Source organism: Leptonotus elevatus, chromosome 10, assembly GCF_054856555.1.
Source record: "Leptonotus elevatus isolate MCC_2025b chromosome 10, RoL_Lele_1.0, whole genome shotgun sequence".
In the NCBI taxonomy this organism is placed as follows: Eukaryota; Metazoa; Chordata; class Actinopteri; order Syngnathiformes; family Syngnathidae; genus Leptonotus; species Leptonotus elevatus.
Genome location: NC_141248.1, coordinates 6,782,398 through 6,809,669, shown reverse-complemented (window position 1 = coordinate 6,809,669; position 27,272 = coordinate 6,782,398). Strand labels below are relative to the sequence as shown.

Below are 27,272 nucleotides of genomic sequence, written 5' to 3'. Positions count from 1 at the left end.
GCCTGCCTCGGAGCAGCACTGCGCTCTGTGATTTATTGGTTGTTGTTTCAAAGTTGGGAGACGTGGTGTGTCCTTATACCTTGGCTTTTTCTTCATGGCCTGTTTTGTTTCTGCTCATCCTCCCATCTTATTTGTCAATTTTTTTGTGACTGTATACCTTATGGATTTAATGTATGAGGCTCAGAAAGGTCAAGATAATTAATGTCCAAATGGAGTGGGTTTTTTCAGAAAGCAGTCAATTTTCCCCACAAATGAACATATGTTGCCCTTTAAAGTCTATATTCTGCCTTTTTTTTTTACTTTAACTATATATACTGTACAGTAATTTGCTTTAAGACATGGTTACCTTTTCCCCTGTTTCTCTGTGTCAAAATGGTCGATAATGTTGATATTGATAATGTTCCAAGTCTACAGTATTTCAGTTTCCCATGTCGTACAGTTGTTTGACCCAGATTGACTGTCACTTCACCTTCTTTGTGCCCTGCATTGGAAATTTAATTTGTGCAAAACCTCAGCAGACTGTAAGTGAAAGGTATACAATCACATGCAGGTTGAGCTTCTTATTGATATAGCGTGACAATTTGGTAGTTTAAGGTCGTTGTTTGTTTCACAACTTTTATTAACTCATGGACACATATTTTACATTAGAAATATATCACATTACACCACCCCAAAAAAGTAAAACAACAAACAAAAAATGTAGGGCTGTAAGTCCGAGTCCAATTCACCCGATTGCCAATACCGATCAATACCTCTGCAATGAAATGCAGTGAAGAAGAAAAAGGCGACCATGTCTAATGGTCCCAATTATCTCATTATGTTATTTCGATTTTAAAATAAAATTATCCCAAGATGATATATTTTTATATGGCTGCGAATCAGCAGTGGTTCAAATCAAGTAAAGAACACAAATATGATATTTTTGACTATGAAAACGTAAAAATCTAATCTTTTTCAGCCTCTATGATCATCTGAAAATCATATGATCAGCCTCAATTTTCGATCATGTCGAACGGATCAGGACAATCTGGAAAAAAAGTCACTATGTACTTTCTTCTGAGAGAATGACCATTCAACTTGTCACTGAACAATGACATATTATTTGTAGTAAATGAATAATATTTTTGGGACCAATAAAGGGAAATTGGACAATTTGCCACATTGCCCCAGCCACACTAGTGGGAATCTGGGAAAACTGTGACCTTCTTCCTCATCTCTAATAAGTGAACTGTCAGCCTCATTCTTGCCTGGTTTATCACTGTTACAGTGTTTCCTCCATTTGCATTAGTTTTCAGTGATCTAAGATAGTCTTTAGTAAATTGCGTAATCTACCCTAGACTCCCCTAGGTGCCCCTAAACAACCCCCAAATAAAAAGTGTCCCAAATCTATTTGATCTCATTCTTGGCAATTTTTTACTTCACCTCTGCAGTAACAGGAGAAGAAAAGGCATCTCAACCGCAGGCACCCCGTCCAATTTTATCAGCAATTGCTTGTCATGGACAATTTATTTCTATTAAGCCACCTTACTTTGATTCTAGGGAGAATTGGTTTCGGGAAAACACGGCATGCAATGTATTATGAATGGTTAGTTGACCAAAGTGAAGAGTGTAAATGAGAGCTTTAAGATGAATGCAGTTGACATCAGAACGGCTGGCATGTGGATATTTATCCACTTGGTGGTGCTGTTGCTCCGTGGTGAAATTAGACAACACCTGACCTGACTGCCAATATGGTCAAGCTCACCTGATGGTATGCAAAGACACATTAACCAAACAATGAATGAATTACATTTGGATTTGAGACAGTTGTCACGCAACAGCTGTTAAGTGTTGTTTACGGTTGCACGCTCATCACGTCAGTTCTTCCCTTATAATCACTGACTTGTTCTCAAGTCACCTTTTTGTCTGGCTGACGGTGTCCTCTAACAGCTGTTGTTATAGCCTTTACCCCCACATAGGGTTTAAGAGCAATATCCTCAAGGGACCATCTCCTCAAACTTTTGTTAGGGCTTGAAGCTAAGTGAGGAGATGAAGTGAAAAGGGTGACAATTCATTGTTATTGCAACTCCTTGCGCACTCTTTCCTCTGTGTAGCGGTGGGAGTGACAAAAGTGACATTGTCAGTCTGGCATCTGTTCGACGGACTGGAGCCACAGCAGGGAGGCTGCCCATCAATGGGTCTCTCTTAGATACGGGATAAGTGGGAAATCTAGTCGCCAGGTGGGCAGCTTTGCCAGCCTTTGGGCTGATGTGATTTACAATATGAAGCTGGAATATTCTTGCCCATCTTTGCTTCTGGCATATGGTGAAGGCGTTGAACCATAGGCCGTGAAGTGTGGTCGTCCCAATTTAGCTGCGTGCTTGATGGTAGAGCATGTTATTTCGATACAGACACAGTACACCTGGTGACCTTTTCACCTGTTGCTCAGGCGCCATGTCTGCTGCTTGTTCTGCCATGTTAATTGGCTAAAATATGGCAGAGAAATCACCAGTTTGCTTGTAACTGCTCCTTTGACTGGAGCAAACTGGGGGAAACACATCCACAAACAATTGCCATGTCCTCCAAGTTAAATGTAGTTCATTTGAATGTAAATGCGTACAATTTAAAGAGCCTTTAAATACAGTTTGAGATCAACAAGAAGCGCAAATCTGTTCATGTATCATTCTTTGTGTTTCTCTCATTCTACAAAGCTTATAAATTGAGATCATTTTTGAGTAAACAGGAGTTTGACAATAATTTGTTCTTCCATCTTGTAGGTGGCTTGTCTGATCCGGGTACCCACAGAGGTGGTGAAGCAAAGGACACAAGCGTCTCCTTCATCCAGCACATACCGCATGCTTGTGGTTGCACTCAGGGAAGAGGTACAACTGTGGAGAAACTTTAATTGTGTCTTTTTGTCTGTTTCTGCTCCATTACAATAATATTTTAAAAACTGACCTGCATACCTAAAAAAAAAAAAAGTAAGTAAAACGTTCCAAAACATTTTTTTAAATGATTTTCAACATTTATGCAGTCAAGGTTTTTTGACTGACAGAAACAACATTTCTTGCTCATTGCTTTTTTACTTCCCTCTAGCAGTATTTGCAAACAGATAATTAGGCAGATGATTAGCCCTGAGCATGCATTGAACATTTTATGGCCAATCACAAATACACCAAAATTAAGGAAATCGGGGCCGATATCGATCCCAGGCGATTGATCGGTGCACCCCTAGTTTAGATCAACCTGTAAAATGTTATTGTTTATTCATTCAGAATGCCATTGTCCAACCACCATCATGTTTGTCATGTTTTTATGTTCTCTGTCTGATCAAACAGGGTGTCAGAGGCTTGTACAGAGGATTTGGTAGTACAGTTCTCAGAGAGGTAGGATTATTTCTTATTTGATTTATTTCTTATTTTTACATTGAAGTCAAATATTTGTCACTCTATAAGGACTCCTTTCACTGCTATCATTTTGTTTTAAAATGTTCGAATTGCTTTTTAATTAGGAGATTTAAACTTTTGTAATAATATTAACAAAAACGTGTTTGTTAAATTGTCAAAACTTTTTTGAAATGTTTTATCTGGATGTCTCTTATTTGCGATGAAAATGATTGATCTGATTACTGTGACATTAAACCTACATTGGGAGTACATTAACTCATGTATTGCATTATAAATGCAAACTAATGAAATATAATTTGATCCAACAAATTTAGTTGCTTGATTCATGATTTTCTTGAGTCTAAAAATGGTACAGTAAAATGTTTAAGTTGATTTCCCCTCAAGCTATGTATGACTAAAAATAAGGGTGAAGTCTGAGATACAAAGAAGTATATGAAGGTGACACTTGTCTTTCTTTCTTTTTTGGTGTGGAGGTGGGAGAGGGCGTAATCTAGTCCTCTCCGCTGTGCTAGCCTGTACTTATTTTCTGCCTCACTAAACTGATGTTATTCACGCAAATTCCATCTGGACAGCTGGGGGGAAAAAAGGACAACAAGACACTGTGATTTCTCGGAGGGACTCAGAATAAATGAATACATTTGTAGCCTGCCGCACGACCTGCGTGCATACTAACACCGGCAGATGAATCGCAGCGGCGGCAGGAGGGATATGTGGCGCAGCAACAGCAAAGGGTCCCGTGCCGTGATTGGCTTTGACGTTTGTCGGGAAGGTAATCCGTTTTCTTTCTGCTCCCTTCGCAAACCACCATCTCCCGCCTTTGGCCAAGCGACTCTGTCAAGATAAGTTTGTTTATGTACTATGGCGTGCCGCCTTCCTCTCTTGCCCGCCAACTAATTGGGGTCCTACCTGTGATATATATTCATTACTTCAGAAGACATTCTTGATGGGCACGATACCACATTAGGGGATGATGCAATCGAGTCGAGCACGGGAATGGGGCTACAGAAGTTGGAATGTGTTGTCCTATTTGGTTCGCAAAACAGCAACAACTCACGTTAAGATCATGGTACACACAAACAAGGTTAAACTATTGGTCCATGATGTCTTTTCAATACAAAATCAGGGATTGGCGAGCACCGATAGCAGGTATCAGTATTAATTATGCGCTTGAGTGCATGACATCACTAAACATAAATACCTTACTGACAACTTAGCGGAACATTAACATTATTAAACCATAATTACCAGAAGCTAATGTTGGCAATGCTCATCTGTGCCAAAACTGCAGCTCTGCTTACCTTTTAGCTATGAAATGAAAATGCTTCAGCGCTGCGTCAAAGTGGTTCTTTTACTCTACAAAGTTGTTTAAAATGGTTGTCAAGTCGTCGGCTGAGAAACTGTCTGGCAGTTGTTGTTACCTATGTCAATTATGTAGAGCATCTTGCTCACAGACACTTTTTCAGAAATAGGCAGATGACTAAAGATTTATGTGGTTGTTAACAATAAACAGCTATTTGTAAACAAGACGTTACTCAATTTACCACAATATGTCACTTGTGACAAACTGCCACTTGTGTGTTGAGTTGAAAAGCATTTGAGTTGTGACCGCAAAAAAAAGTTTGCTAAGATTGTAGTTGTGCCACTAGCTTATTTTTCATAATTGATAAAGATTAAAGGAAAAAATAATAATATATATATATATTTATTGAAATACATTTTTTATTGACATTTATTTACAATGCCACCTCACAATTATAGTCTAAGAGGGAGCAGAAGGTGGAGAGGAGAGAGTGCAAGAACAAAAGCTAAAAGAAAATAGATCATTGAAACAACAGCAAGTGATAAATGACAGTGAGTATACCAACAATGATATCGTCGCTGCTGGTACCAAATTTTCTTACACAGATGCACACGTTGAATTGTTATCATAAAAAAAAAAAATCATGTCATCCTATGCTTCATTTCACCACAGTTTTGTGAAAAATGGTTAACTAGTTTTTGTATAGTACTGCTAGCAAACAAACAAGAAAATATAAAAACATCCTCACTGAAATTGCACTCATTTGGCAAGACGAGTGATTAAAAATTTGATTTTTGGGGGGTATCACCTTGCTGTACCAGTAGGTGGCAGGCTAAGCTCAGTTTTATCCAGAAATATGTATGTTTGATTTTGGCTCACTCACTCTTTTTTCCCTCTCTCATCTCTCCATTACCCTATCACACTTGAGTTTGTAATATCAGCATTGCAATGAATACGTGCCCTCAGCTTCTCATCTAAGGCTCTGTAAGGTGACGTTCAATTTGACATAAACTGCACCAATTTGAAATGGCGTAATGAGTTGGAGATGAGCTATTAGATGTTTTATTGGTGTAGTGGTTACAATGACTGTGGCTGTAAGTGAAACTGACAGTCTGAGGCACCTTGAGCCCCAGTTGATTGACTATTGAGTCAGTCACTCCACACTATAAAGTTGGACTATTAGACACAGCAAGACAATTCAGCTAACAAATAAACATGTCTTCCTGTATTCTCTACCTTGTTATTGTGTTTACGCCTCCCGTTTTTGATTATTTGATCAAATGGCTTTGAAGCCATAAAAGTTTACCAAAGATTGACAGTAATGGAAAATAGAGCTTCAAAGAAGTGGGGAGGGAGGGATGTCATGCATTGTTGGTTAAAAATTATTGTCTGCTACTGTGTTACCTCATCTATTTGCACTTTCAGTGGTAAGATGACCTGTTGACTTTTGGAGATAAGGTCCTTGACATGACTTGACCTGACAAAGTGTGGTTGGGTGCCTTTGTGTGATCTGCGATGATGATGAAGGTGTGTCGGCCATTCTTTGCACACACTAAATTAGATGTTTGAATGTCTACACACATCCAGTTTTGTTATTTCGAGTGTGACTGCTGTTTTTTGAGTCACAATTCTTGTTCATCAGATGAGATTCAACAGGAAAGAGTATTCATCCTCACCTTAATGTCGGTTTTAAAGTCTGCCTTGGCCAGTTGGGCCTGAGAGAAGCCAAAAAGTGGCAGAATATGGCTTAAATAAAACTGTTGTGTGCATTAAATGGACTTCTAGGCCGAGAGTAGCGTTACATGTGGTGTTGGCCAGAACTAACAATAAATGAATAAAATGTATTCAACTCAAGAAACTATATATTAGGCTTGATTGTGATGGGTGCCCACCGCATGATCAACTCAACTCGAATGGGTGACACAATGTACTTTTGCCGAAAAACACGTCATAGTCTAACAAATGAAAAATCCAATCTGGTTCAAAATGATGAAGCGCGTTATCTTCATCATGTTTCCAAAGCCATATTCGTCACCTAACTAATTCAAACGTATCACAAATCCTCCTCCTGGTCAACTGTTGAGCAAAGGATTTTTTTCTCGTCCATCCCATTTAAAATCAATCTACATTGCTACTGGCCGCATCCTTGCTAGCGCTAAGATAGTTTGGTTCTCAGATCTTGCGGCCAAGTTTGCAAACTCCCTTATGTCTGTTGCTAGCGCACCATTTGCCGGCCAAATATTCCCGTTGCTAGGTCGTTGTTAGCTTTAACTTCTATACAGAAATAAGAATGGGTAGGACATATTTTGTTTTATTTACTACCGCTTCCTTGTTCATCAGTCAGGGGACTTCTTTGTTTGACTACATTCCGTTCATGTCACATCTCACAGTTTCATTAACGTTGGAGATGTCAGGTTTCCCACTACATTTAAAGATCTTTGGTCGGAAATATTGAACAGGTTTAATGTTAAAGCTTGTCGGCCCTGACCTGTTTCAGAGGATACTTGACTCATTGAGCCATTTTCAAAAGTAAGAGGATAATATTTTGTCTATAATTAATGTGATTACATCATTATTTTTCATGAACAATTAATACCTTTAAAAACTAATTTTGCCACTTGCTGTGGACTGAAGATGACATCACCTGTGCCAATCATGGCTCAGTTTACTGACCAAACCCAGAAAACAGGTCAGCCATGATTGGCCGTCACCTACTTCCTCAGCACAGGTGATGTCATCTTCAGTTGACAGCAAGTGGACAATATTGTTTTTAAAGGTATTAATTGTACGGTACATGAAAAATAATGAAGTTATCAAATTAATTATGGACAAAATATTAACTTTTTACTGCTAAAAATGGTTTAATGAGTTAAGTATCCCTTTAATTTTAGTCTACTGCTAATTTAATGGCAAATACACTCTGTTAGGGTCATATACTCAATTTGTAAATCTGACTCAAATGTCAGTGCCTTCCCATCCCTGAGCCTTAGCATACATCAGTATCATTGTTGATTTGCTTAGTTTGAAAAATGGTACCTTTGTTATGTATGTTGCTTACACCACTCGCAAAATTAATTTTTAACACATTTTAACACTGGATAACTGATAGATGGGCCGCTTGTCATATTAGTGTTGTTGAGTTTAGAATGTTAGTCCCACATTTCCCCCTTCACTGATACTTGACCACAGTACATATTATAATGTACATATTATAATGTATCCAGTTCCTTTTGGTTGCCTTGGTTGCATTTAGAACCTATTTAACCACCAAATGATGGACAGCAGTGTTACTGGTGAGTTTTGTTGGCAGATGTGCAGCAGTTTGCTGCTGTGGTGTCAGGCCCGCACATGTGCGCTCTGCATGGTGCAGATTTGGCTCTGGATGAGTGCATGACTGTTCTGTATAATGCATTTGAAAGCTTTGCCCCTGAGACCTATGGATCACACTTACAGACACAATTATGTAAAGCACACTTCATCATTTATGGATATCATTTGGAAAGCAGACATGCTACTTACTATCTGTCCTCTTTCGGTTTGAGGGAGGTGCATATATACTTCTGTTGTTGTTTTTGCACCAAACCTCCCACTTGTTCACGTGATTGTTGGGTATATTAACATTCAGGCAATGTTTTTGTTTAGAATCTTGAGGCTATATTTTCTTCCCGCAACTTTTGTTGCGTCAATCCATGCAGAAAACCTCAGGCGCCCTGCATGTGTTTTTAATAATGTCTAGCAAAAGAGTTGTGATCGGTGGAGGGTGTTCACTGGTGGGAAGTCTGTTTAGAATGGAGGACCAGGAGTGGATTGGATGTCATGTCAAAAGAGATTAGTTTCAGGTATATGCCCTTATCGTTTGGTATTTAGTGCCAGCAGACCAGATTGAAGTTGATCCATAATCCCCTCGACAGCAATATGCAAAAATAATGTTTGAACAGTACGCCTGTTCTACTTAAATTTAGTAGACATTAGGGGTGTGCCAAAAAAGCTATTTTTATAAGAATCGCGATTCTCATTTAGCACGATTCAGAATCGATTTTAAATGTCCCAGAATCGATTTTATTTAAATTATTTGATACTGTCTTGCCTTTGTCTGTGTGTGCCTTTATGTGGAGCGCTGTTTGTGTTGTACCCGGTTTGGCCACTGAGGGGCAGTGTAGTTCCACGCAGTCTAATATACTGTTAAGTTGTAGCCACATTAGAGAGTAGAAGGAAAAAGTCACGATCACGTTATTCCAATAAAAGTTTTTTTTTCCAGCGTGGAGCCGTGGAGTGATAAAAGTGCCGCGAGTAGCACGCTAATTAGCATTAGCGTGTCAGACTGGAGTAGATCATTACAATTCCTTGCACATCTATAGATTGAAGCAAAAATCATTGCCAATCAAATAATTTTGAATCAAAAGTTGTTCTCAATCGAAAATCGCAGACCCAAAAATCGGAATAGAATGTAATCGTGAGACATTCAAAGATTCCCACCCCTAGTAGACATGTAGGACAATGTGCAGTCCAGTAGAACAACTACCACTACAAACAAGGCAGATACCTTAAATTGTTTGGCTGTTTGTTTTGTTTTTGAAATAATAGGCTTAATATTCCAATTGCCTTTCAATATATATATTTTTAATTGCACCCAAACAGGGCTGCTTGTCTCTATTTTTCTAATATGCACACTGTACAACTTTAATGGCGTTTTCCACCAGCACATGAATTTGTGAGGAAAAGGTTGTCCTGTTTTTGTTTCATTGTGTTATTCCCAGGCAGTCATCTAAGGCTCCTCAGAAGCAGCACCTGCCCTGCCAACCCGACGTATCCTTCTGTCTTGACCCCGCCTCCGCTAGCCATAGGCCTGCCCCTTTTACCCCTGCTTCAACCATCATCTTGCTCGCAGGGGCGCTAACGACCCCACAGCATCTGGAACAAAACTCCTGAAAGTCAAGGGGCACGCTGTGATGTCACTGCTTAATGTCCAATGGAAGAAAGAAGTATAATGTGTCAGTCGCAGCAAGAACATTATCTGTCTCAACCCCAGCAAATGTTAGCAGTTCAAACCAATTAATTTCCCTATTTCTTTAAGCACTGACAAGTTGAGGTTTGGGTTTTGAGCGAAATAGTGCACAATTGTCAAGTACTTTGCCAAGACCTTTCCTCATTGCTTTTTTTCCCTTACTGATTCAGTTTTTTTCCATGTTTCTTTAAAAAAAAAAAAAAATCATAGCTGTAATTCAACCTTACATTGTGCATTGCCTTTGTTTAGGCATGCAACGGATTGATCAGGCCCATACATGGTTTTGTTTGACTGACGCTGGTCCTGTGTGTGAGTGTGATTGTGTGTGTGTGTGTGTGTGTGAGAAAGAGAGAGAGAGAAAGAGAGAGAGAGAGAGAGAGAGATTTCAAACTGCACTGCCAACTTCTCTCACCGGGTACTGTAGTTTCCAGAATATGCTTATTGCTTATCCAATTCCCATTTGATTTGATGTGCATGAGTGATGAAACCACACACGCACACACAAAAACAACTTTTCTGTTGGCCCTCAGGCAGTGATTGGTTAGCTGAAACGATTGTTTCATTGCTGTGAGCGTTGCTCCCAGAGATAATATTGCATGTAGAGCATCCATATATGTATGTTGTTCATTGGCATTTGTTAATTGCATTAGATTATTATTTTTTTGCTTACACAGTTGTAGTTTTTAGGTAGTGCCGTGCTTTTGTCACGTGTCACGTGTCCATGAAATACCACCCAACTTGTATGCAAATACTCTCAGATACACCGACACAGTTTTGCATCTACAGTTAAAATTCAAAATATTATAAATCTCTAAAAGGATCAACACTAGAAGTGCAGTCAACAACAGTTTCTACGGCTGGTTTTACTGGTTTTGGACTGTTGGGAATGGGAACTTTTTCTTTGTAAATTTCCCTCTTGTCTCTATTGTTAAAAGGGATAAGCCATTTAAGGAGTAATATCGATGGATTGACGTTGAAGACCTTAATTTTTGTCCCAAGCTCCATTGTTTCATCCATTAGTACATATAAAATTGTAAATATGAGTCAGCGTTGTTGTAATACACTATTAAGTTCAGTCGTGCACATACAAATCTTGGTGTGGTTCTCAAACGAGCACCAAAGTCTGCTGTTTGTTGTTCATTTTGTTGTTGTTTGGCGCTCATTTTTTCCCCGCCCCACTGACCTCATGCATGAACGTAGACTTAAAGCACACATGGGAAAAGTAGGGCCAGTGGGCCACATATGGCCCATCTCTGCAGCCATTAGGAAGTCAACCTAAAACGTCAAGTATGCGCTGCTTTTATTTTGATATGCATGTGTGTCAGCAGTGCAAGCAAACAAGAGCAGCTACTTGCCTTCAGTGTTGCCAACTAAAATATATATTCAATGATTTATCAGACAATTCTAGTAACCTTTTATTTTTAAATAATAGTGCCAACGCCAACTGCCACGGCAAAAATCTTATTATTATTTCTTATTTTTTTTGCACTGGTAATGATTTGGGAGAAAGTCACAATTTTAATTCTATAATTATATGTAATTTATTTAACAAGCTATACCTGGGCTGCACAAGTGCAGTACAATTTACTGCTTTATAAAAAGGAAGACATTAAATTCTGATTTAACAGAGTTAGCACGTTGATGTGGCCGTTTGGAGTTATTCCACAAGGCAGCTTTGAGAAATTAATCGCCCACCTCTGAGACCATGTGAGATTGCTAGTGGAAATGGTGCATTTCTATTTTATCCGGTAACTCTCAATCAGCCGTACTAATATCTCATTTACTCTTTTCGGACACGTTTTTGCTAGACCCTCAGGCATGTTCATATCACTCGTCCTGTCAGCAGCTTAATTGGTTGACCTTGCGGGCTTCCTGTGTCACGTCAGACTTGCATTCACTACGCATGCTACCACTGATACCATCTTGGTGCTTGTGACAAAATCTTGACACAGTACATACAAACCCAATTCCCAAAAAGTTGGGACACTATACAAATTGCGAATAAAAACTGAATGCATTTATGTGGAAGTGCCAAATTTCAAAATGTTGTTCAGAATAGAACATAGATGACAGGTCAAAAGTTTAAACTGAGAAAATGTATAATTTTAAGGGAAAAAGATGTTGATTGTAAATTTCATGGTGCCGCCAAATCTCAAAAAAGTTGGGACAGCTTGCAATAAGAGGCTGGAAAAGTCAATTGCACTTATAAAAACAGCTGGAAGACCAGTTGCCACCAATGAGGTCCATTGGCAACTTGATTGGAGTATAAAAAGAACTTCTCGGAGTGGCAGTGTTTCTCACAAGCGAAGATGGGTAGAGAATCACCAATTCTTCCAATGTTGCGCAGAAAGATAGTGGAGAAATATCAGAAAGGTGTTTACCAGTGAAAAATTGCAAAAAGCTTGAAGTCATCATCATCTACAGTGCATAACATCATCCAAAGATTCAGAGAATCTGGAACAATCTCTGTGTGTAAGGGTCAAGGCCGAAAAATCATACTGGATGCCCTTGATCTTCGGGCCCTTAAACGGCACTGCACCGCAAACAGGAATGCTTACTGTAAGGGAAATCACAGAAAGGGCTCAGCAATACTTCCAGAAAACATTGTGGGTGAACACAATCCACCGTGCCAGCCGCCGTTGCCAGATGAAACTCGACAGTACAAAGAAGAAGCCATTTCTAACGCAGACCAAGAAGCGCAGAACATAGTTTTCCCTTAAAATTATACATTTTCTCAGTTTAAACTTTTGACCTGTTCTCTGTGTTCTATTCTGAATAAAATATAACAATTTGGCACTTCCACATAATTGCATTCAGTTTTTATTCACAATTTGTATAGTGTATAGAGCCAACTTTTTGGGAATTGGGTTTGTACTTTTGATTTGGTTGATTTATGAGCATATGTGAAATATACCACCAAATGATGTTCAGATGCCACCTGGGCTCACATACAAGAACTTCAGGTGGTTTATTTGCAATAAAAATAAGTGTGTTGCTGAATATGAATTTTCTCTCTTGTTTGACCTACAAAGTTGCATTATATACTGTTTTAGGGAAGTATTTCTCTCAATTTTATGTAGTTACCTTTTTTATTATTTGCCGGCACATTGTTTCTAACACTCCCACCGCCGCCTCACCTTCTTTTAATTAGCTCCCTTGTCTCCTCGTTTACCCTAAAACAAGTCCTAATTTGTTGTGAATAATGCTGCCTCACTGACATTTGCGAGGATGAAGCAGCTTGGGGCGACTGGGGACAGTGGTTTCATTGGCTTGTGGGAGAATGCGTTGCTTAAACGACTTCTCCAGTTTGGCTTGTTTAAACGCAGGCGCACACACACACACACACACACACACACACACACACACACACACCACACACACACACACACACACACACACACACACACACACACACACACACACACACACACACACACACACACACACACACACACACACACACACACACACACACACACACAGAGTGCAGCCCTTGGCATTCAAAACTGTCAGGTGGAATTCTTCAGCAAGTGCATTCATACACATTCTAGTTTGTACAGCGCAAGGGAGTTGAACAGATGAGTGATTGCCAATTGCTTAAGGCTGAACACTCCTCACAGTGATACTGTAAAAGTTATAAAAGGGCCCCTTGCTCATCCTTTAGGAGGGATGACCTCTAATTTATCTATGACAAATTTGGTTTTAGAGAAAACACTAGTCAAAGCTATTTGCTTTATATGCATTATGAATATGAAAATACAGTATACACCCATAGACAAAATTGTTGGTATGGGGGTACCCCTCTGTTAATGAAAGACAAACTTACACAAGGCACAGAAATAACCATTGACAAAAGTAATAATTAATTAAAAAAATATATATAATAATAATAATGAATAAATATTTATTGAAAATTAAACAATGAAAATCAGGCATTGCTTTTGAATTGTGGTTCAACAGAATTATATATATATATAAAAAAACAATCTCATGAAACAAACCTGGATAAAAACAATAGTACTTGTAGAAAAATACATAATAAAAAACAATATGACCATAGAGACATGTTTAACCAAAGTGTGTCTTCTAATTAGCATTCCAGGGGTCTTCAAACTTATAATCAGTCAGTCAGCTTATTTAAAAGGTAGTCACTGCACTATTTGGTGACATGATGTGTACCACACTAAATATGGACCAGCGGAAGCAAAGTGAGAGTTGTTTCAGGAGATCAGAGAGAACATAAACGACACTTATCGTCACCCTTTTAAGTAATTTTTTTTGTGCCTAAATTATCTCCTCATGATGCAAATGGTTCCATTTTTTGTGTTTCCTGAAAAAATGGCGTAGGCGATTATTTAAAGAAGGCATCGTTACGTTCAAGGTGTAAAGGCTGTCTCTAAACAACAAGATGTTCCTGTCACTAAAGTTGCACATTCCTCTTAGCTAAAGTCACCTTATATAGGCTGCAGCTCAGCTGTTAACCTGAGGGAGATCACTCTTTAACAATGGATGCATTGAGAAATTTGGTGCTTGAGGAAAATGTTTCATGGATGTCATACTTCCTTAATTCATTCATTCTCAGCCATTTTCACTGAATCAACCCCCTTCGCTCCCAGCTGTTTTACTGGATTTTGACTGATTTTGCAAGGCCCACAGAATATTGTGTTCTATTGCTATAAAGACATGGAACCTACCAAAAGAAAGATTAGAGTCTCTTCTTTCTATCTGTTTCCGTTTTGCACCAATGAGCATTAGAATAAAGCTAAGTTTAATAATTATTCACAAACCTGTTCAAAACAGTGGGGGAGAAAGCTTTTTTTGCAACATGGCCCTGGTTGATCTCTTTTACTCTGCTGGCCGTTTTTTGTAATAACTACAATTGCTTCAAGCATTCTCTTCAGTTCAGAGGCTGCATCAAAGCCTTCTGTATGCTCTAGGGAAAAAACAAACAAACATTAAAAACATATAAATACGTCTTTGGGAGCATGGTAATATTTAAAATAGAACATATTTATATGTTTTTGGAGCAAATGAGTAAGTGTATATATATATATATATATATATATATATATATAAATAAATCATCATCATCAATATATCATTTTTTTAAAGAATTATTTCTTGTTTAGGAATTACAAAAACCTGGTATGAGAAGTTAGAACGGGGGTGTTTAGGCCTTTAAATATCAATTTTGTGTGTGTGTGTGTGTGTGTGTGTGCATAATGTTTTTTTTGCAAAATGCATGCATTAGCAATTATTAAATGCAGATTTTAATGTGAATTGTGCTTCTCATGACCTACATTCATTCAACTTTTTGACAAAGGCCGCCACTAATGGCTTCTCCATGTGACTGCCATCTGGATTTTTTTTTAGAAAACATTTATCTTCTGTTTCTTCTACACGTCAGTGGAGTTTTCATAGTTATCAATATTTGAGAATTAGCATGTTGTTTTTGTACTCAATTCATATTAATCACCAGCAATCTTTTTGACATTACACAACATCATACAGTGTTTTACAGCTGCTTTATCTGAGTGCTCAGACATATTTGATCCCTCTGTGAAAAAGTTGGATTGGATAAAGTCAGAGCTCCAATTTGGAGAAGGTAGAGCATGATGCAATTGGAAAACTACTTAATGCACCTTAATGTGCTGCACCAGCAGAGCTGTTATCTTAATTCTCAATCAATCCAAGATTGTTTCAAATCAAGTGGTGTTTGCTCATTTTATAAATTGAATTTGAAATTCTTCATGCTATATAATTCATGTGGTGGATTCCAAATCCAAGGGCTTTAGGACATTTTGACAGATGGATTTGCAGTGGTCATTGGGTATCAAGTACTAACATGGGATCCAGCTGCATTCTCCAGCTCATGAATCATTTGCTCCACATCTGGTGGCGAGTGTAGAACAGACTCAGCACATACTTGTTCATGATCTGTTTTCAAGGTTTGACTTTCTTCACTTAGGTGCAGTGTGACTGGTGATCGTCAGTGTCACACCAACGTATTTATTTACCTGCAGAACAAAATGACATCCAATTCAAGGGCTGTGTATCACAAATTATACTTCTCTTCATTGATAGTAATGCTGCGGTTTGGCTTGGTTGGTACTGTCAAACAAAAACAAAAAAAGATTTCCTAATATGATACAGTTGTAATGATACTCATTTATTTTAAGATGTTCATTTGTTTTATATTTTGAGGTAATTTTGAGGAAACATCTCTCAGTCCAATTCAGTGCAGTGAATGTAAACTTACACCAAATTAACCATTATGCTAACTTTTTATGTTATGTGATAATTGTTTTACATATTGTTTTCAGGTGTACCTAATGTTGTGGCTGCTGAGTTTATTTTCCCATCCTTAAAATTAGACTTTACACCGATCTATCTGATCAACTGGATTAGGATTGGCCAATATTTAATGCGAAATCGGTAATTGGCGATAATGTCTTAATTTGCATGATCCATCAATGAAGTCATCGATCGGTTCTGTGGAATAATACATAATATGTTATATGAAATGTATATTTGTCTTTTTTGTAGATTTTTTTGGGAGTTTATTTATTTGTATTTATTTTTCCCCAATCCATTTCAATTTGTATTAATTATACGTGGGATTTCGCTATTCGTGGTTCCGGGCCAGTCACTATACAATGCGAATGGCGGCAGTTGAATATAAAAGTTGTTAAAATAGATATTTTACTTCATTTTTTGATCAAATCTGTGATTAGTTATCGGTTTTTCAAACTTGCTGATCGTCATTGGCTGAAATATTCTATCGTGTAAAGCCGATTTATAATGTTAAAATGTCTTCATACCGTTATTGCTGAGCATCAGACACAGTGAGAGACTTTGTTAAAACATTTAATTACACATTCTTAATTTTGAGGCATTTTCACTGGTAGCAACTAGTTTAAAAGAATTAAGCATGAGATATTTGTGGAAAGAAAAAGGTTGAATATCATCTCTCTTTTGGCACGGTCGCCCATTCTTATACATTTGTCAACTTGTTTCTGTCTCAACATCCATCATCTTGCCTCGCTCTCTTAAAACCTCATCAGTATGCACATGCTGCAGTATGACCTATTAAAAGTCGTTTGTCAAATTGCAGCCAACTGGCTTGTCCTCCAATCAGGCTCATGCGGAATATATTTTGACATGTGTTTTTCTGCCCTCCGCTGAGTGCTTAAGGACCTGTGACAGGCCGAAGCCTCGCGGAATACTAATAAAGTCCCCACTAATACAGTTGGCGACTTCGCTTTGTACACACAAACACGCAACCCGGAGCCGTGTCAGCAGAGTGACACAGCCCACATCTCTATGTATATGATATAGAACCTGACAGTAAGGGCAAGTGGCGCTGTCACGTCGGATCAGCTGCAAAATGTGTCAGCAAGCTTCGTATAATGCTTCATCTCACACACGCGCATCAGATGAAATACGTATGATCAAGTGCAAAGACAAGATTTGCATGCAAAAATGTAAGATACCCAGATGAAGGATGGCAGGTTTGTGGGCGAGTCCTTCTTCTATTTCCCAGCCGTGGAATCGTCTCCCTGCAGGCCAGCCGGATAACACAGATGTTTGAGGGCTTTGGGAGCAGATGCCGCTGAGCTCCTGGAACAAAGTTCTCACTATGTAGCCAAAATGCAGAGCCTTATTTTGACAGGATTTTTGCCAGAATATACGCAGCTCTATATAATTGCTCTACTTTTAGAGATGATCTGTTTTTGTTGTAGTCCATGCCAAGCGACTGCGTAGGATTTGGACCCAGTTCAGTATTTTAGCTGTGTCTGTTGAGGTTCAGGGGAGTCTGATCTTCAAACTGTAAAATATTAGTCTTTGTCAAAACAAGAATGTTCCTTGCTAATGCAAGATGACAATAGTAGTTGAGGTCTAAGCAAAATTGTGTTTCTCTAATAATTGACAGATATCACGGGAAAAAATCAATCAATCAAATGTTGAAATATATTTGAGCCAAAGAAAAAAGTCTGTGTTATGCATTGTTCTAAAGCAGTGTTTTAAGTTAATGTGTTATGGCATTGGTATAAAGTCCTGCAGTTTCAACATCACCTTCATTTGTGTGTTGGTTTCCACTCTTTAAAAAAATAGGAATAATCTGCACAGCATTCAAAGTGTTGGGCTGTGTCTGGTGTGGATCAGTCTTTTCAAATCCATTGCAGAACCCAACTGTCCATTGTTATTATTTTTTTTTAAATATTCATTATTATTATAGTTATTTTTGCCATTATAATTAGTAGTATTAGGCTTCTATATCACAATTTATTTCATAATACTGAATTCAAATTCCACTTTCTGTGTATCATTGCAACCGTTTCTCTATTCTCTTTTTGTCTGTCTCTTTGGCTTGGAATGTCGCAAAACTCTTTGGGGTGGTAATAAAAGACAGGTGCACTTTTATTCTTTTGAGAAGATTACTCTCATCTGCTCACAGCTGGAAAATGGGGGGAGTTCTCATTCCTCATATTGTGCTGGCTGGACACCAACAGACCGACGTCTAATAAGACTGCAGAGAATTTTCTTCTGCCTGCCTGATTCTAGTGCTTATTGTAGCAGGGCCAGCTACGCTTTATGTACAGAAAACTAGATCGTACATTCTCTAATGTAAGACATAAGTGTACTGTATTTAAGAGGAAAAAACACACACTGGTTTAAATAATGATACATTGGGTAACTGATAGAGACTGTGTGAAGTCCACTGACACCTGTCTCAGAGAAAAATAAACTTGGTTACTGATCCTAGCATTGTGGATCACATCAGTATCAGTCAGTAGAGCTCTTGCAGGAAATGTGCCACATTCATTGCATTCTATGGTGGAGGTTCGACAGTTCCATAATTTCTCACATCCACATTTTAATTTTAATGTGCATTAACATTTATGCAACACCTAACCACAAAGTTGATGGAAATGAGTGGCATAGCTTTAACTAGGGTGATCATATTTTGCTTATCAATTTTCTGTATGAGTACAAAATAAAATGAAAAACATAACTCTCTTTTGAAGTCTTGACAAATGAATACATAACGACATAATGCCCCAAGCCCAAACGTTTTTGCTCCAAGAGCTTTTTTTCAAGCAAACAACATCCCGCGGCGTCGATCCAACACGGGGATCAAACCCACGCTGCGATCATGTCTCCGGTTTGGGAGCGCAGACCTACTTTTTTCCTTTATATACTGTATATATATATTTTCTTTATTAATGTATAACACGCACATGGAAAACCCCAATTTTTTTCTCTTCCCCTTAGAGTTGTCAAAATTAATCAATTAATCGACAAGTAATCATTATCAAATTAATTTACAACTATTTTAATAATTGAGTTATTGTTTGGAGCCATTTTTAATTTAAAATTGTCTAAATCTTCTGATTTCAGCATATTAACAGTAATTGTTGACTGATTTCTGTAGTCCTTTATGAAAGAAGACTGATTATCTTATGTGTTTAATAATAATAATATAATAAGACCTTTGCAAACATCTGTTTTTACTTTGGGAAACAATAACCGAACATCAATCCCCCCAATTTTTTAAATCACTATACGAATACGAAGTACGACATAAACACCAATCACTGGTTAATAAACACTTTAATGCAAAATTTAAATGAATCTGATTAGTCGATCGAATAATCGATAGATTAATCGATTCTAAAAATATTCAAAAGTGACAGCACTACTTCCACTACACTCCTCGCGATCGCGTTGGGGGCAGTCCACGTTCTACCAGTTTCGATAACAACACGGTGCACTACGCTTCCCATTTGTCCCGCAAAGCATCAGTCAATTTTGATACATGTTAATTGCTCACTTGAAAAACAATGAAAACTTGGACATTTTCAGGAATTTATTACCCCCACCCCCACCCTCCAGGCAGGATGTAAAAGAGGACGTTTGGTCACTTAGCGTAATCCTATCGAGAAACACACACAGACAACACAAAACTCCCTAAACTGAAGGCAATAACTACTCCTCTAGACAGACATTTGTTTTACTGATTAGAGTGGGGACATTCTTGTTTAACTTAGCAAACGCACTAAACTTACTGACCTGCTCCTGAACTTGCAACAGTCTGACTCTCATCGCAAGCGTCGTACTGAAACAGCCCTATTAGGAGTAACTAATGACATTGTTATGCCTGTAAAATCCCAATTCAGCTACAAACTTTGTCAACGACAAATAAAGTTCCAATTAGTTGTAAATGATTTGCAAATCTCTTGGCAGTTTTTCTCAGTGCGCTTAGAGAGCAGATGTTGTAGATACACTTTGAGTTTAGTTTGACTATCTCCAGATTGACTGTTTATATGAGGTCAACTCGCTTTGGACCAAGTGTTTAATTAACTCATTAAATGGCATAAACACAGTTGTGTAGTTGTAGTGTGATGAAACAGATTGGGATGAGGGGCGCAGATGGTTGAATGATACCCTTGTTGCGGTGATCAAACACTAATAGCAGCAAATCAATGTAATTTTTTTCTCTCCCTCTGATTTTTTTTTCTTTTTCGGTCTCACTTGCCCACCCGTCTACTGCATGATGGCAGGTTGCGCACACGTGCGTCTGCCGTATGTTCATGTGGGATATGCCCATAGCTTTGGCATCTCCAAAGATAGAACATTTCCTGTATGCACTGATTAATTGTTTCCTGTGGCAAAACTCAATCCCAACACATCAATCTGGTCTCTTTCTATCCTTCATTTGAAGTTGGCTCTTTCGATATGAGGTCAACCTTTCCAGACCACAGGTCGTCTCATTCATTAATCATCAGCAGTGAAAAGGCATGCAAACATGTTGAGAGGGCAAAGCTACAAAAAATGGTGGAAAGAATGGCACAGGCAGCTGCAGATTTACACATTAAAGATGAACCTCTTGGATTTTGAATACTACTGCAGATGTTCAAGATTCCAATGTTGTGTTTTTCAGATTCCGTTCTCTCTGGTGCAGTTTCCACTTTGGGAATATTTAAAGGTATGTACATCATCCTCGCTTTGCTCATACAGTATGTTGCTCATTGTTGTATCCATCTAATGCAAGACCAGTCCCAATCACCATTTAATTTAATGATGTCCAGTGATTAATACATGGTAGTGACGTTAAAGTTGACACATTTACGGCAAAGAAACCCTTAGTAGCAGGTCAAAGATGAATTGTTTCGTCTTGGTTTAATGGGTTCTTCCCCGCCATCATCATCACTCACAAATCATCTCAAGTGTTGTGCGAATCCACTCGTGTCTATCTCTCCTTGGCTTTTCTTTTTCAATTCTATTTTTTAATGCGTTCTCTCACCCATGTCTTGGCCCCTCTCCCCTTTAATTGCATGGCTCTGGACACATTAAAAGCTGTTTCTCTTTGAAACGGCGGCGTTTTGTTGGGGTGACATCATGTCTCAAGGGGCACGGGAGGCGGACAGTCAAACATTCCATCAATGTTAGGGGCTAATGGCTCAGCTAATATGCGCAATATCCTGTGTGTGTGTGTGTGTGTGTGTGTGTGTGTGTGTGTGTGTGTGTGTGTGTGTGTGTGTGTGTGTGTGTGTGTGTGTGTGTGTGTGTGTGTGTGTGTGTGTGTGTGTGTGTGTGTGTGTGTGTGTGTGTGTGTGTGTCTTCATTTCTGACAGTTGGATTTTGGTATCCACAAGTGTGTCTTTGTCCCTCAGTAATGGCCTTCTTTTTCTGGGGGCGTCTGGACCTATGACTGCAATGTCTTGTACTTCTACTATCCTTTTATTTTCTCCTAATGGACTTTGAATTTATGACTTTGTATTTGATGAAAGCAAATCATATTGTCAGTAAGTACACCGACCGCTCTTTTGCATTAAGCAAGCAGAACAAAAATGCTTGCAGTCTCTGAAATCGAAGAATTTCCCTCAAACATTAAATAAAGTGATTCTTAACTGCCATCCAAATGATTAAAGTATCCTATCCATCTTCTGTACCATATATTCTCGGGTCTTGGGTGAGCTGGATCTTAGAGGATTTTGGCGGAGTACACCCAAAACTGGTCACCAACCAATCGTGAGGCTCAAACAATCATTCACATCTACAGGCAATTGGAATTTGAGAAGAAGTCCGAGCATCTCAAGAAAAAGCCACACAAGGAAGGGGAGAACATGCAAAGGCCAGAGCCAGGATTCAAACCCCAAAACCCAAACAGATGTAATAGCCACTCAGTCACCATGCCGCCAACATTGAGAATCGTTATTGCCATGTTTGGCCGAAGAATGAAACTGTGCACTCCCTTCTGCACGTGCACAATGCGTGCATGGCGGGCGTCACATCCACAGACAGAGGGTGGGACATTCGAACCCGAATCTAGTCTGAAAACTATTGGCCAGAGGCTTGCAGGAGTACTCATTGTGAACAGCTAAGGTGTTAATCTGTTAATTAGAAGCTTCCCGAGTCATAAATAGTCAAATAAAAAGGCTATTAGCTTTAAGCATACGAAATATTCATTTGGGCCGGCGCGGTAGAGTGGTTGTCTTCCAACCCAAAGGTTGTAGGTTTGATCCTATGCCATTGTGACCACATCGAAGTATCCTTGAGCAAGATACTGAACCCCCAGTTACTCTTGATGCTGCGTCATCAGTCGGTGAATGAGTAGTCGAATGTAAAGGGCTTTAAGGGCCTTGTATGGTGGAAAAGCGCTATATAAATGAAGTGCCATTTACCATGCCATTTAAATGTTTAAACCTTACCATGTTACCGTAAGTAACCAGTGGCGTAAGGTGAAGGCGATTCATGTCACAGGTGCGCCTCACTTTGACTAATCACAGTAGAACAAAAAAGCAACAGTGCACTTTGTAAGTAGGACAATGGACAAAAGTATTGGTACACCGCAGGAAGATGGCTAGATAGACTCACGCAGCAAATCTGCTGAAGAGGTTGGCAGAGACACAAATGGAGAGAAAATGCAAGATAGCAATTCCAGACTGAGCAGCATTCAATTGGAAATCTGCACCACAGCAATTTTGCATTATTGTCAGGAGGGAAAATGTCAGCCAATGAACAGCAAACCAGATCAAACTTTTATGGTGCTGTCTCAGTCTGGATGAGTATCAAGGGAAATGAGCTGGTTCCGGGGAATTGCTCCCTGCAGCTGTGCGACCTCCTGAGCCCTGGGGCCTGAAGTGGGTTTGGAGAGGGTCAGAAATAAGACGGTGATGGGAATTGGCAATACCTCATTCACTGCCAGCCCAGTTAAAATCGATCTTTGACGTCTATGGCCATCATTGGCATATTCATAAGTCAATAACACATAGATAAGATGGGGGTTCGACAAATAACAAGGGATAGGTTCTCAAAAACATCTGCGAATAGGTGGTTCCGCAAGAGCTAAACCGCTAATATGTGTGGGTCCACTAATAGAAATGTGCAAATGCGTTGGTGATTTGCACAGAAACCTAGCCGTTTTTGTGCGGGAAGTCTGACCCTCACACAAAGGTTCAAAGGTCAAAGAGTCTGTTTCCCAGTTTTTACACTGATTTATTCTTGAACCCAAGTGGAGGCAGAGAGACTCCACGAGCAAGGAGTCCACACCAGCATGAGGTCTTTTGATGTGGAAAAGCTATTCTTTTTACGCTGCCATCTGACAGAATACACGACACATCCTTTACTTTAACACAGTAAGACTTGTGGGTTACCTGTTTGTGTGCAAACTTGGGGGAATGCATGGTCTTTGAAAAGGCCTCATGTGTGAAATAGGAGGAGATAACATGCAACAGATTAACGTTGCAGAAGGAAGAGGGTGAGGCGGGATATCGAAAGAAAATAGCAGTAATTGCTCCATTGCTCACCCTGACACATAATCATACCTCACAGTGCCCAAGGTAGCACAGCTGTCCACATGCATTTTGCACAAAGGTTGACCTCACACAATCATGGGGACTCACTTTTCAAACAGAGGATTCTTACTAAAAGTGTACATATCGTTGCTGACCATTTTTTTGGTCATTTTTTACATTTATGGATGAAACTGAATGCAGACATCCCAAAAATGTAAAAAAATTATAATAATAATAAAAAATTCTTAATAGACATAACACAGGGAAGTGGCGATATGCACAAAAGCTGAAAATGGCGTACAGCAACAGAAAAAAAAAAAGACCTATCAAACCATGCGTACACACACCTGTAGGACATTTTCCCTTGATTAGTTAGCACACGGGCCGCTCGTGGATCCCGCCCTGTACACGCCCAAGTCTAACCATATACATGCGTAGAATTGTTGGGACACCCTTGTTTATGGAAAACCCACATTGGTCACAGAAGTAACGAGTTTGACAATAATAAATACACATTTTATGAAAAAATCACACTTGAAACGGGTCTGGACAAAATTGATGATACAATAACTTAATATTTTGTTGTGCAAATTTCTTGCGGCAATCAAACAATTTTATAACTTTCATTGAGACTTGTGCACCTCTCAACAGGTGTTTTTGTCCACTCCTAATGAGCAAGCTGTTGTCCCAGGTTTGAAGGGTGCTTTCTACAGTAGATCAGGACTCATAGAAGACCACATTTGCGGTCCCTTCTCAAGGTTTCTCATTTTTTTATAGTTTTTCCTTGTCCTCTTGTGGTTCGATTAGGGGATGTCGGGGATGTGCCGGATTTAGCAAAGCAGCCTTGCTAAAATGTTTTGTAGCAGAAAAGCAGGAAGAAACACACACCCATTTTTATCTATCTCGGGGCTGCCATTTTGCCCACAAGTAACTACTTCTCTCTTTGCCCCTTCCCTACTTCTTCCATTTATCCCATGTTATCATCTTTTTTTCTCATCAACTCTCCCGCCTCTCCACTTTGCTCTCTCTTGCAGACTCAGTGGTCACAGAGACGAGGTCACACGCTCCACTCTTGGCAGGCTGCGCTGTGCGGAGCTTTTGCAGGTGCAGAGGATTATGGGTGCTGCTTTGGGAAAAGGTGGAAGGGGAGGGATTTTTGAATAGGTGAAAAGGTGGCTGGAAGGCCAATGGAGACGAGCCTTGTGCGAGATGAGTTCTGCTGGTAAAACTCACCCTCACTCATACAGCAAATCCGCTGAAAAGCTTGGCAGAGAGACAAATGGAGGAAAAATACAAACAAAACAATTCCAGACCAAACAGCTTTGAATTGGAAATGTGCACTACGGTGAATTTGCATTGTTGTCAGGAGGGAAAATGTCAGCCAATGAACAGCATACCACGTCAGACTTTATGGTGCTGTCTGAGCTTGGATGAGTATCAGGGGAGATGAGAGGAGCTGGTTCCGGGGAATGGCTCCATGCAGCTGGTCGACCTCCTGAGCTCTGGGGTCTGAAGTGGTTTCCAAAAGACAGACTAAAGAGAGGGTTTGCTTCAAAACAACATGAACAAGGGAATAGGAAATAAGACCGAAAAGTACATCTTCAACGAGCATTATATATGCCTAATCCATAGCTTTTTCCAGTAACCCCCAAATTACGGTGTTTTGCTTTTTGTTATAAATCGTCATTCTGTTGACGTAAGAGCAGGATAATGGGAAAATATTAAATAACAATATATGTATTTGCCGTTCCTAAAATTGATCACAAGGTATTAAGGACAAGTTACAAACATACTTTCCTGCAACAGAACTACCATTCCTACCAGGGATCCTCCAGTTTCAAACGCCTCCCCTTGCCTTGAACTGCTCACACAGGCGTGTTTTATCATCCAAAATAGTCGTGCTGACCCCACCAGAGGACGAAGATGGGATTACACAATTAGCAGATTTGGGTCTAATGTGCACCTTTTTTTTAGTTAAAGCCAACATTTTGAATACTGCTAAGAAGATTGCAAGAGGGCAGGCTGAAGTTGAATCCACTGGAGAAGGAATTGTGAAAATAAAATTACAATTTGGGATGGACAAGTACCGATACCAGGCATCGGTATCAGGCAGATAGCAGCACTATTTTAAGGTATCGGTTCTATGACGGTGGCTGATACCAATAACTGAGAAAGCACTTTTCAAAGTGAACTGTATCAGATGCATGGGCATCGTCTCATTTGTCCATTAAGAAGCAATTTATTTAAGTTTATTTATGTTTATAATGTTTATATTCAATCTTAAAGGGCATTATTAGTGTGCATTTACCAACATTATACGTTTATTTGCTCACTCAATTTAGGTGGTATGATAACTTTCTCTATGACAGTATTTCATGCATGTACGTATTTCACAGATATACTTACTTTCATCGACTGAGATAAATAGACTGTTATTGTCCAGTGCATTATTATGTTGTATTTTTCCTGCTGAATGCAGTGCAGGCAACAGAGCTTTTGCTTATTATTATTATTGTGCACTTCCAATTATTGTGAATAGAGACTAAATCGAGATCACTGTTTCTCAACCCTGGTCCTCGAGTACCCCTATCCAGCATTTTTTCATGTCTCCTTCAGCCAACACAGCTGAGAATCGTTATCAGGTTTCATGCAGAGCTGGCTGATTCGCTGATCGTTTGAAACACCTGTGTTGGCTGTGGGAGACATGGAAAACAGGCTGGATAGGGGTACTCGTGGACGGCAGTTGAGAACCACTGGTCTCGATGGTGCTCTTGGTTTAAATATAAAAGCTAGTACAATGAAAATCGATTAAATTTTAAAGAGTGCCATCGAGAGGAGTACAAAAAATATCACAAGTGAAGTGCTTCATGAAGCTACATTTGTCCATCACTAATTGTATCAGAGAGTTCTCTCGGCTGCAGGATCGGTATTGTATCGGAAGTGAAAAAGCTGTAACAAGACAACCCTCGTTTTTGTCAGAACTAAACAAAAGGTCTTTCTTTAAAACATTGGCAAAAAAAAAGTGGCATCAAACATCCCTAATTATAATCAGCGTGTGTCACATCAACCCCACATCACTACTACTAACAATAAAAATAATAATATTGCTGCTACCACTACCGCCACAACTCCAATCCCACGCACACACTCCCACTTCTCATCACCTGATTATGTGCCAGCATGTGTTGCTCAAGGGAGGAATGAGTCAGTTGGATTAAAAGTGTGTCTGTTTTTTTGTGGCCTAATAATGGTGCTCCCAAATGGATAATATTGTCACCTGAAGAACACCATGACGACGTTTCACTGTTTATGGCTGCTTTAATATATTGCTGGAACTGCGGTGGCTCCTTCCATGCTTATTTTGGATTTAACGCTGCTGCACTTTTAATGTGGCTCTTGAGTAATATTTGTGTATCGCTGTAGGTGCGGTGGCAGCACTTGTAACTACTCCTCTTGATGTGGCCAAGACTAGGATTATGCTCGCAAAGGTATGCAAAGCTCTCTCGCTCTTTCCCTCTCTCTCTCTCTCTCTCTCTCTCTCTCTCTCTCTCTCTCTCTCTCTCTCTCTCTCTCTCTCTCTCTCTCTCTCTCTCTCTCTCTCTCTCTCTCTCTCTCGCTCTCGCTCTCGCTCTCGCTCTCGCTCTCGCTCTCGCTCTCTCTCTCTCTCTCTCTCTCTCTCTCTCTCTCTCTCTCTCTCTCTCTCTCTCTCTCTCTCGCTCTCGCTCTCGCTCTCGCTCTCGCTCTCGCTCTCGCTCTCGCTCTCTCTCTCTCTCATTCCC

The 27,272-nt window shown here is 39.4% G+C and overlaps 1 protein-coding gene across 2 annotated transcripts in view; it reads left to right on the top strand.

Moving 5' to 3' along the window:
- The window catches only part of slc25a26 (solute carrier family 25 member 26), a 40,970-nt gene that overhangs the window by 6,844 nt on the left and 6,854 nt on the right, over positions 1-27,272 (top strand). The window contains exons 4-8 of one of the 2 annotated variants that reach the window (XM_086088094.1): positions 2,757-2,861; positions 3,318-3,365; positions 20,637-20,681; positions 24,528-24,597; positions 26,917-26,981. In XM_086088094.1, the coding sequence (XP_085944220.1) occupies positions 2,757-2,861; positions 3,318-3,365; positions 20,637-20,681; positions 24,528-24,597; positions 26,917-26,981 (333 nt within the window). The remainder of the gene's footprint in view (positions 1-2,756; positions 2,862-3,317; positions 3,366-20,636; positions 20,682-24,527; positions 24,598-26,916; positions 26,982-27,272) is intronic. The other variant, XM_086088096.1, reaches the window with a different exon arrangement.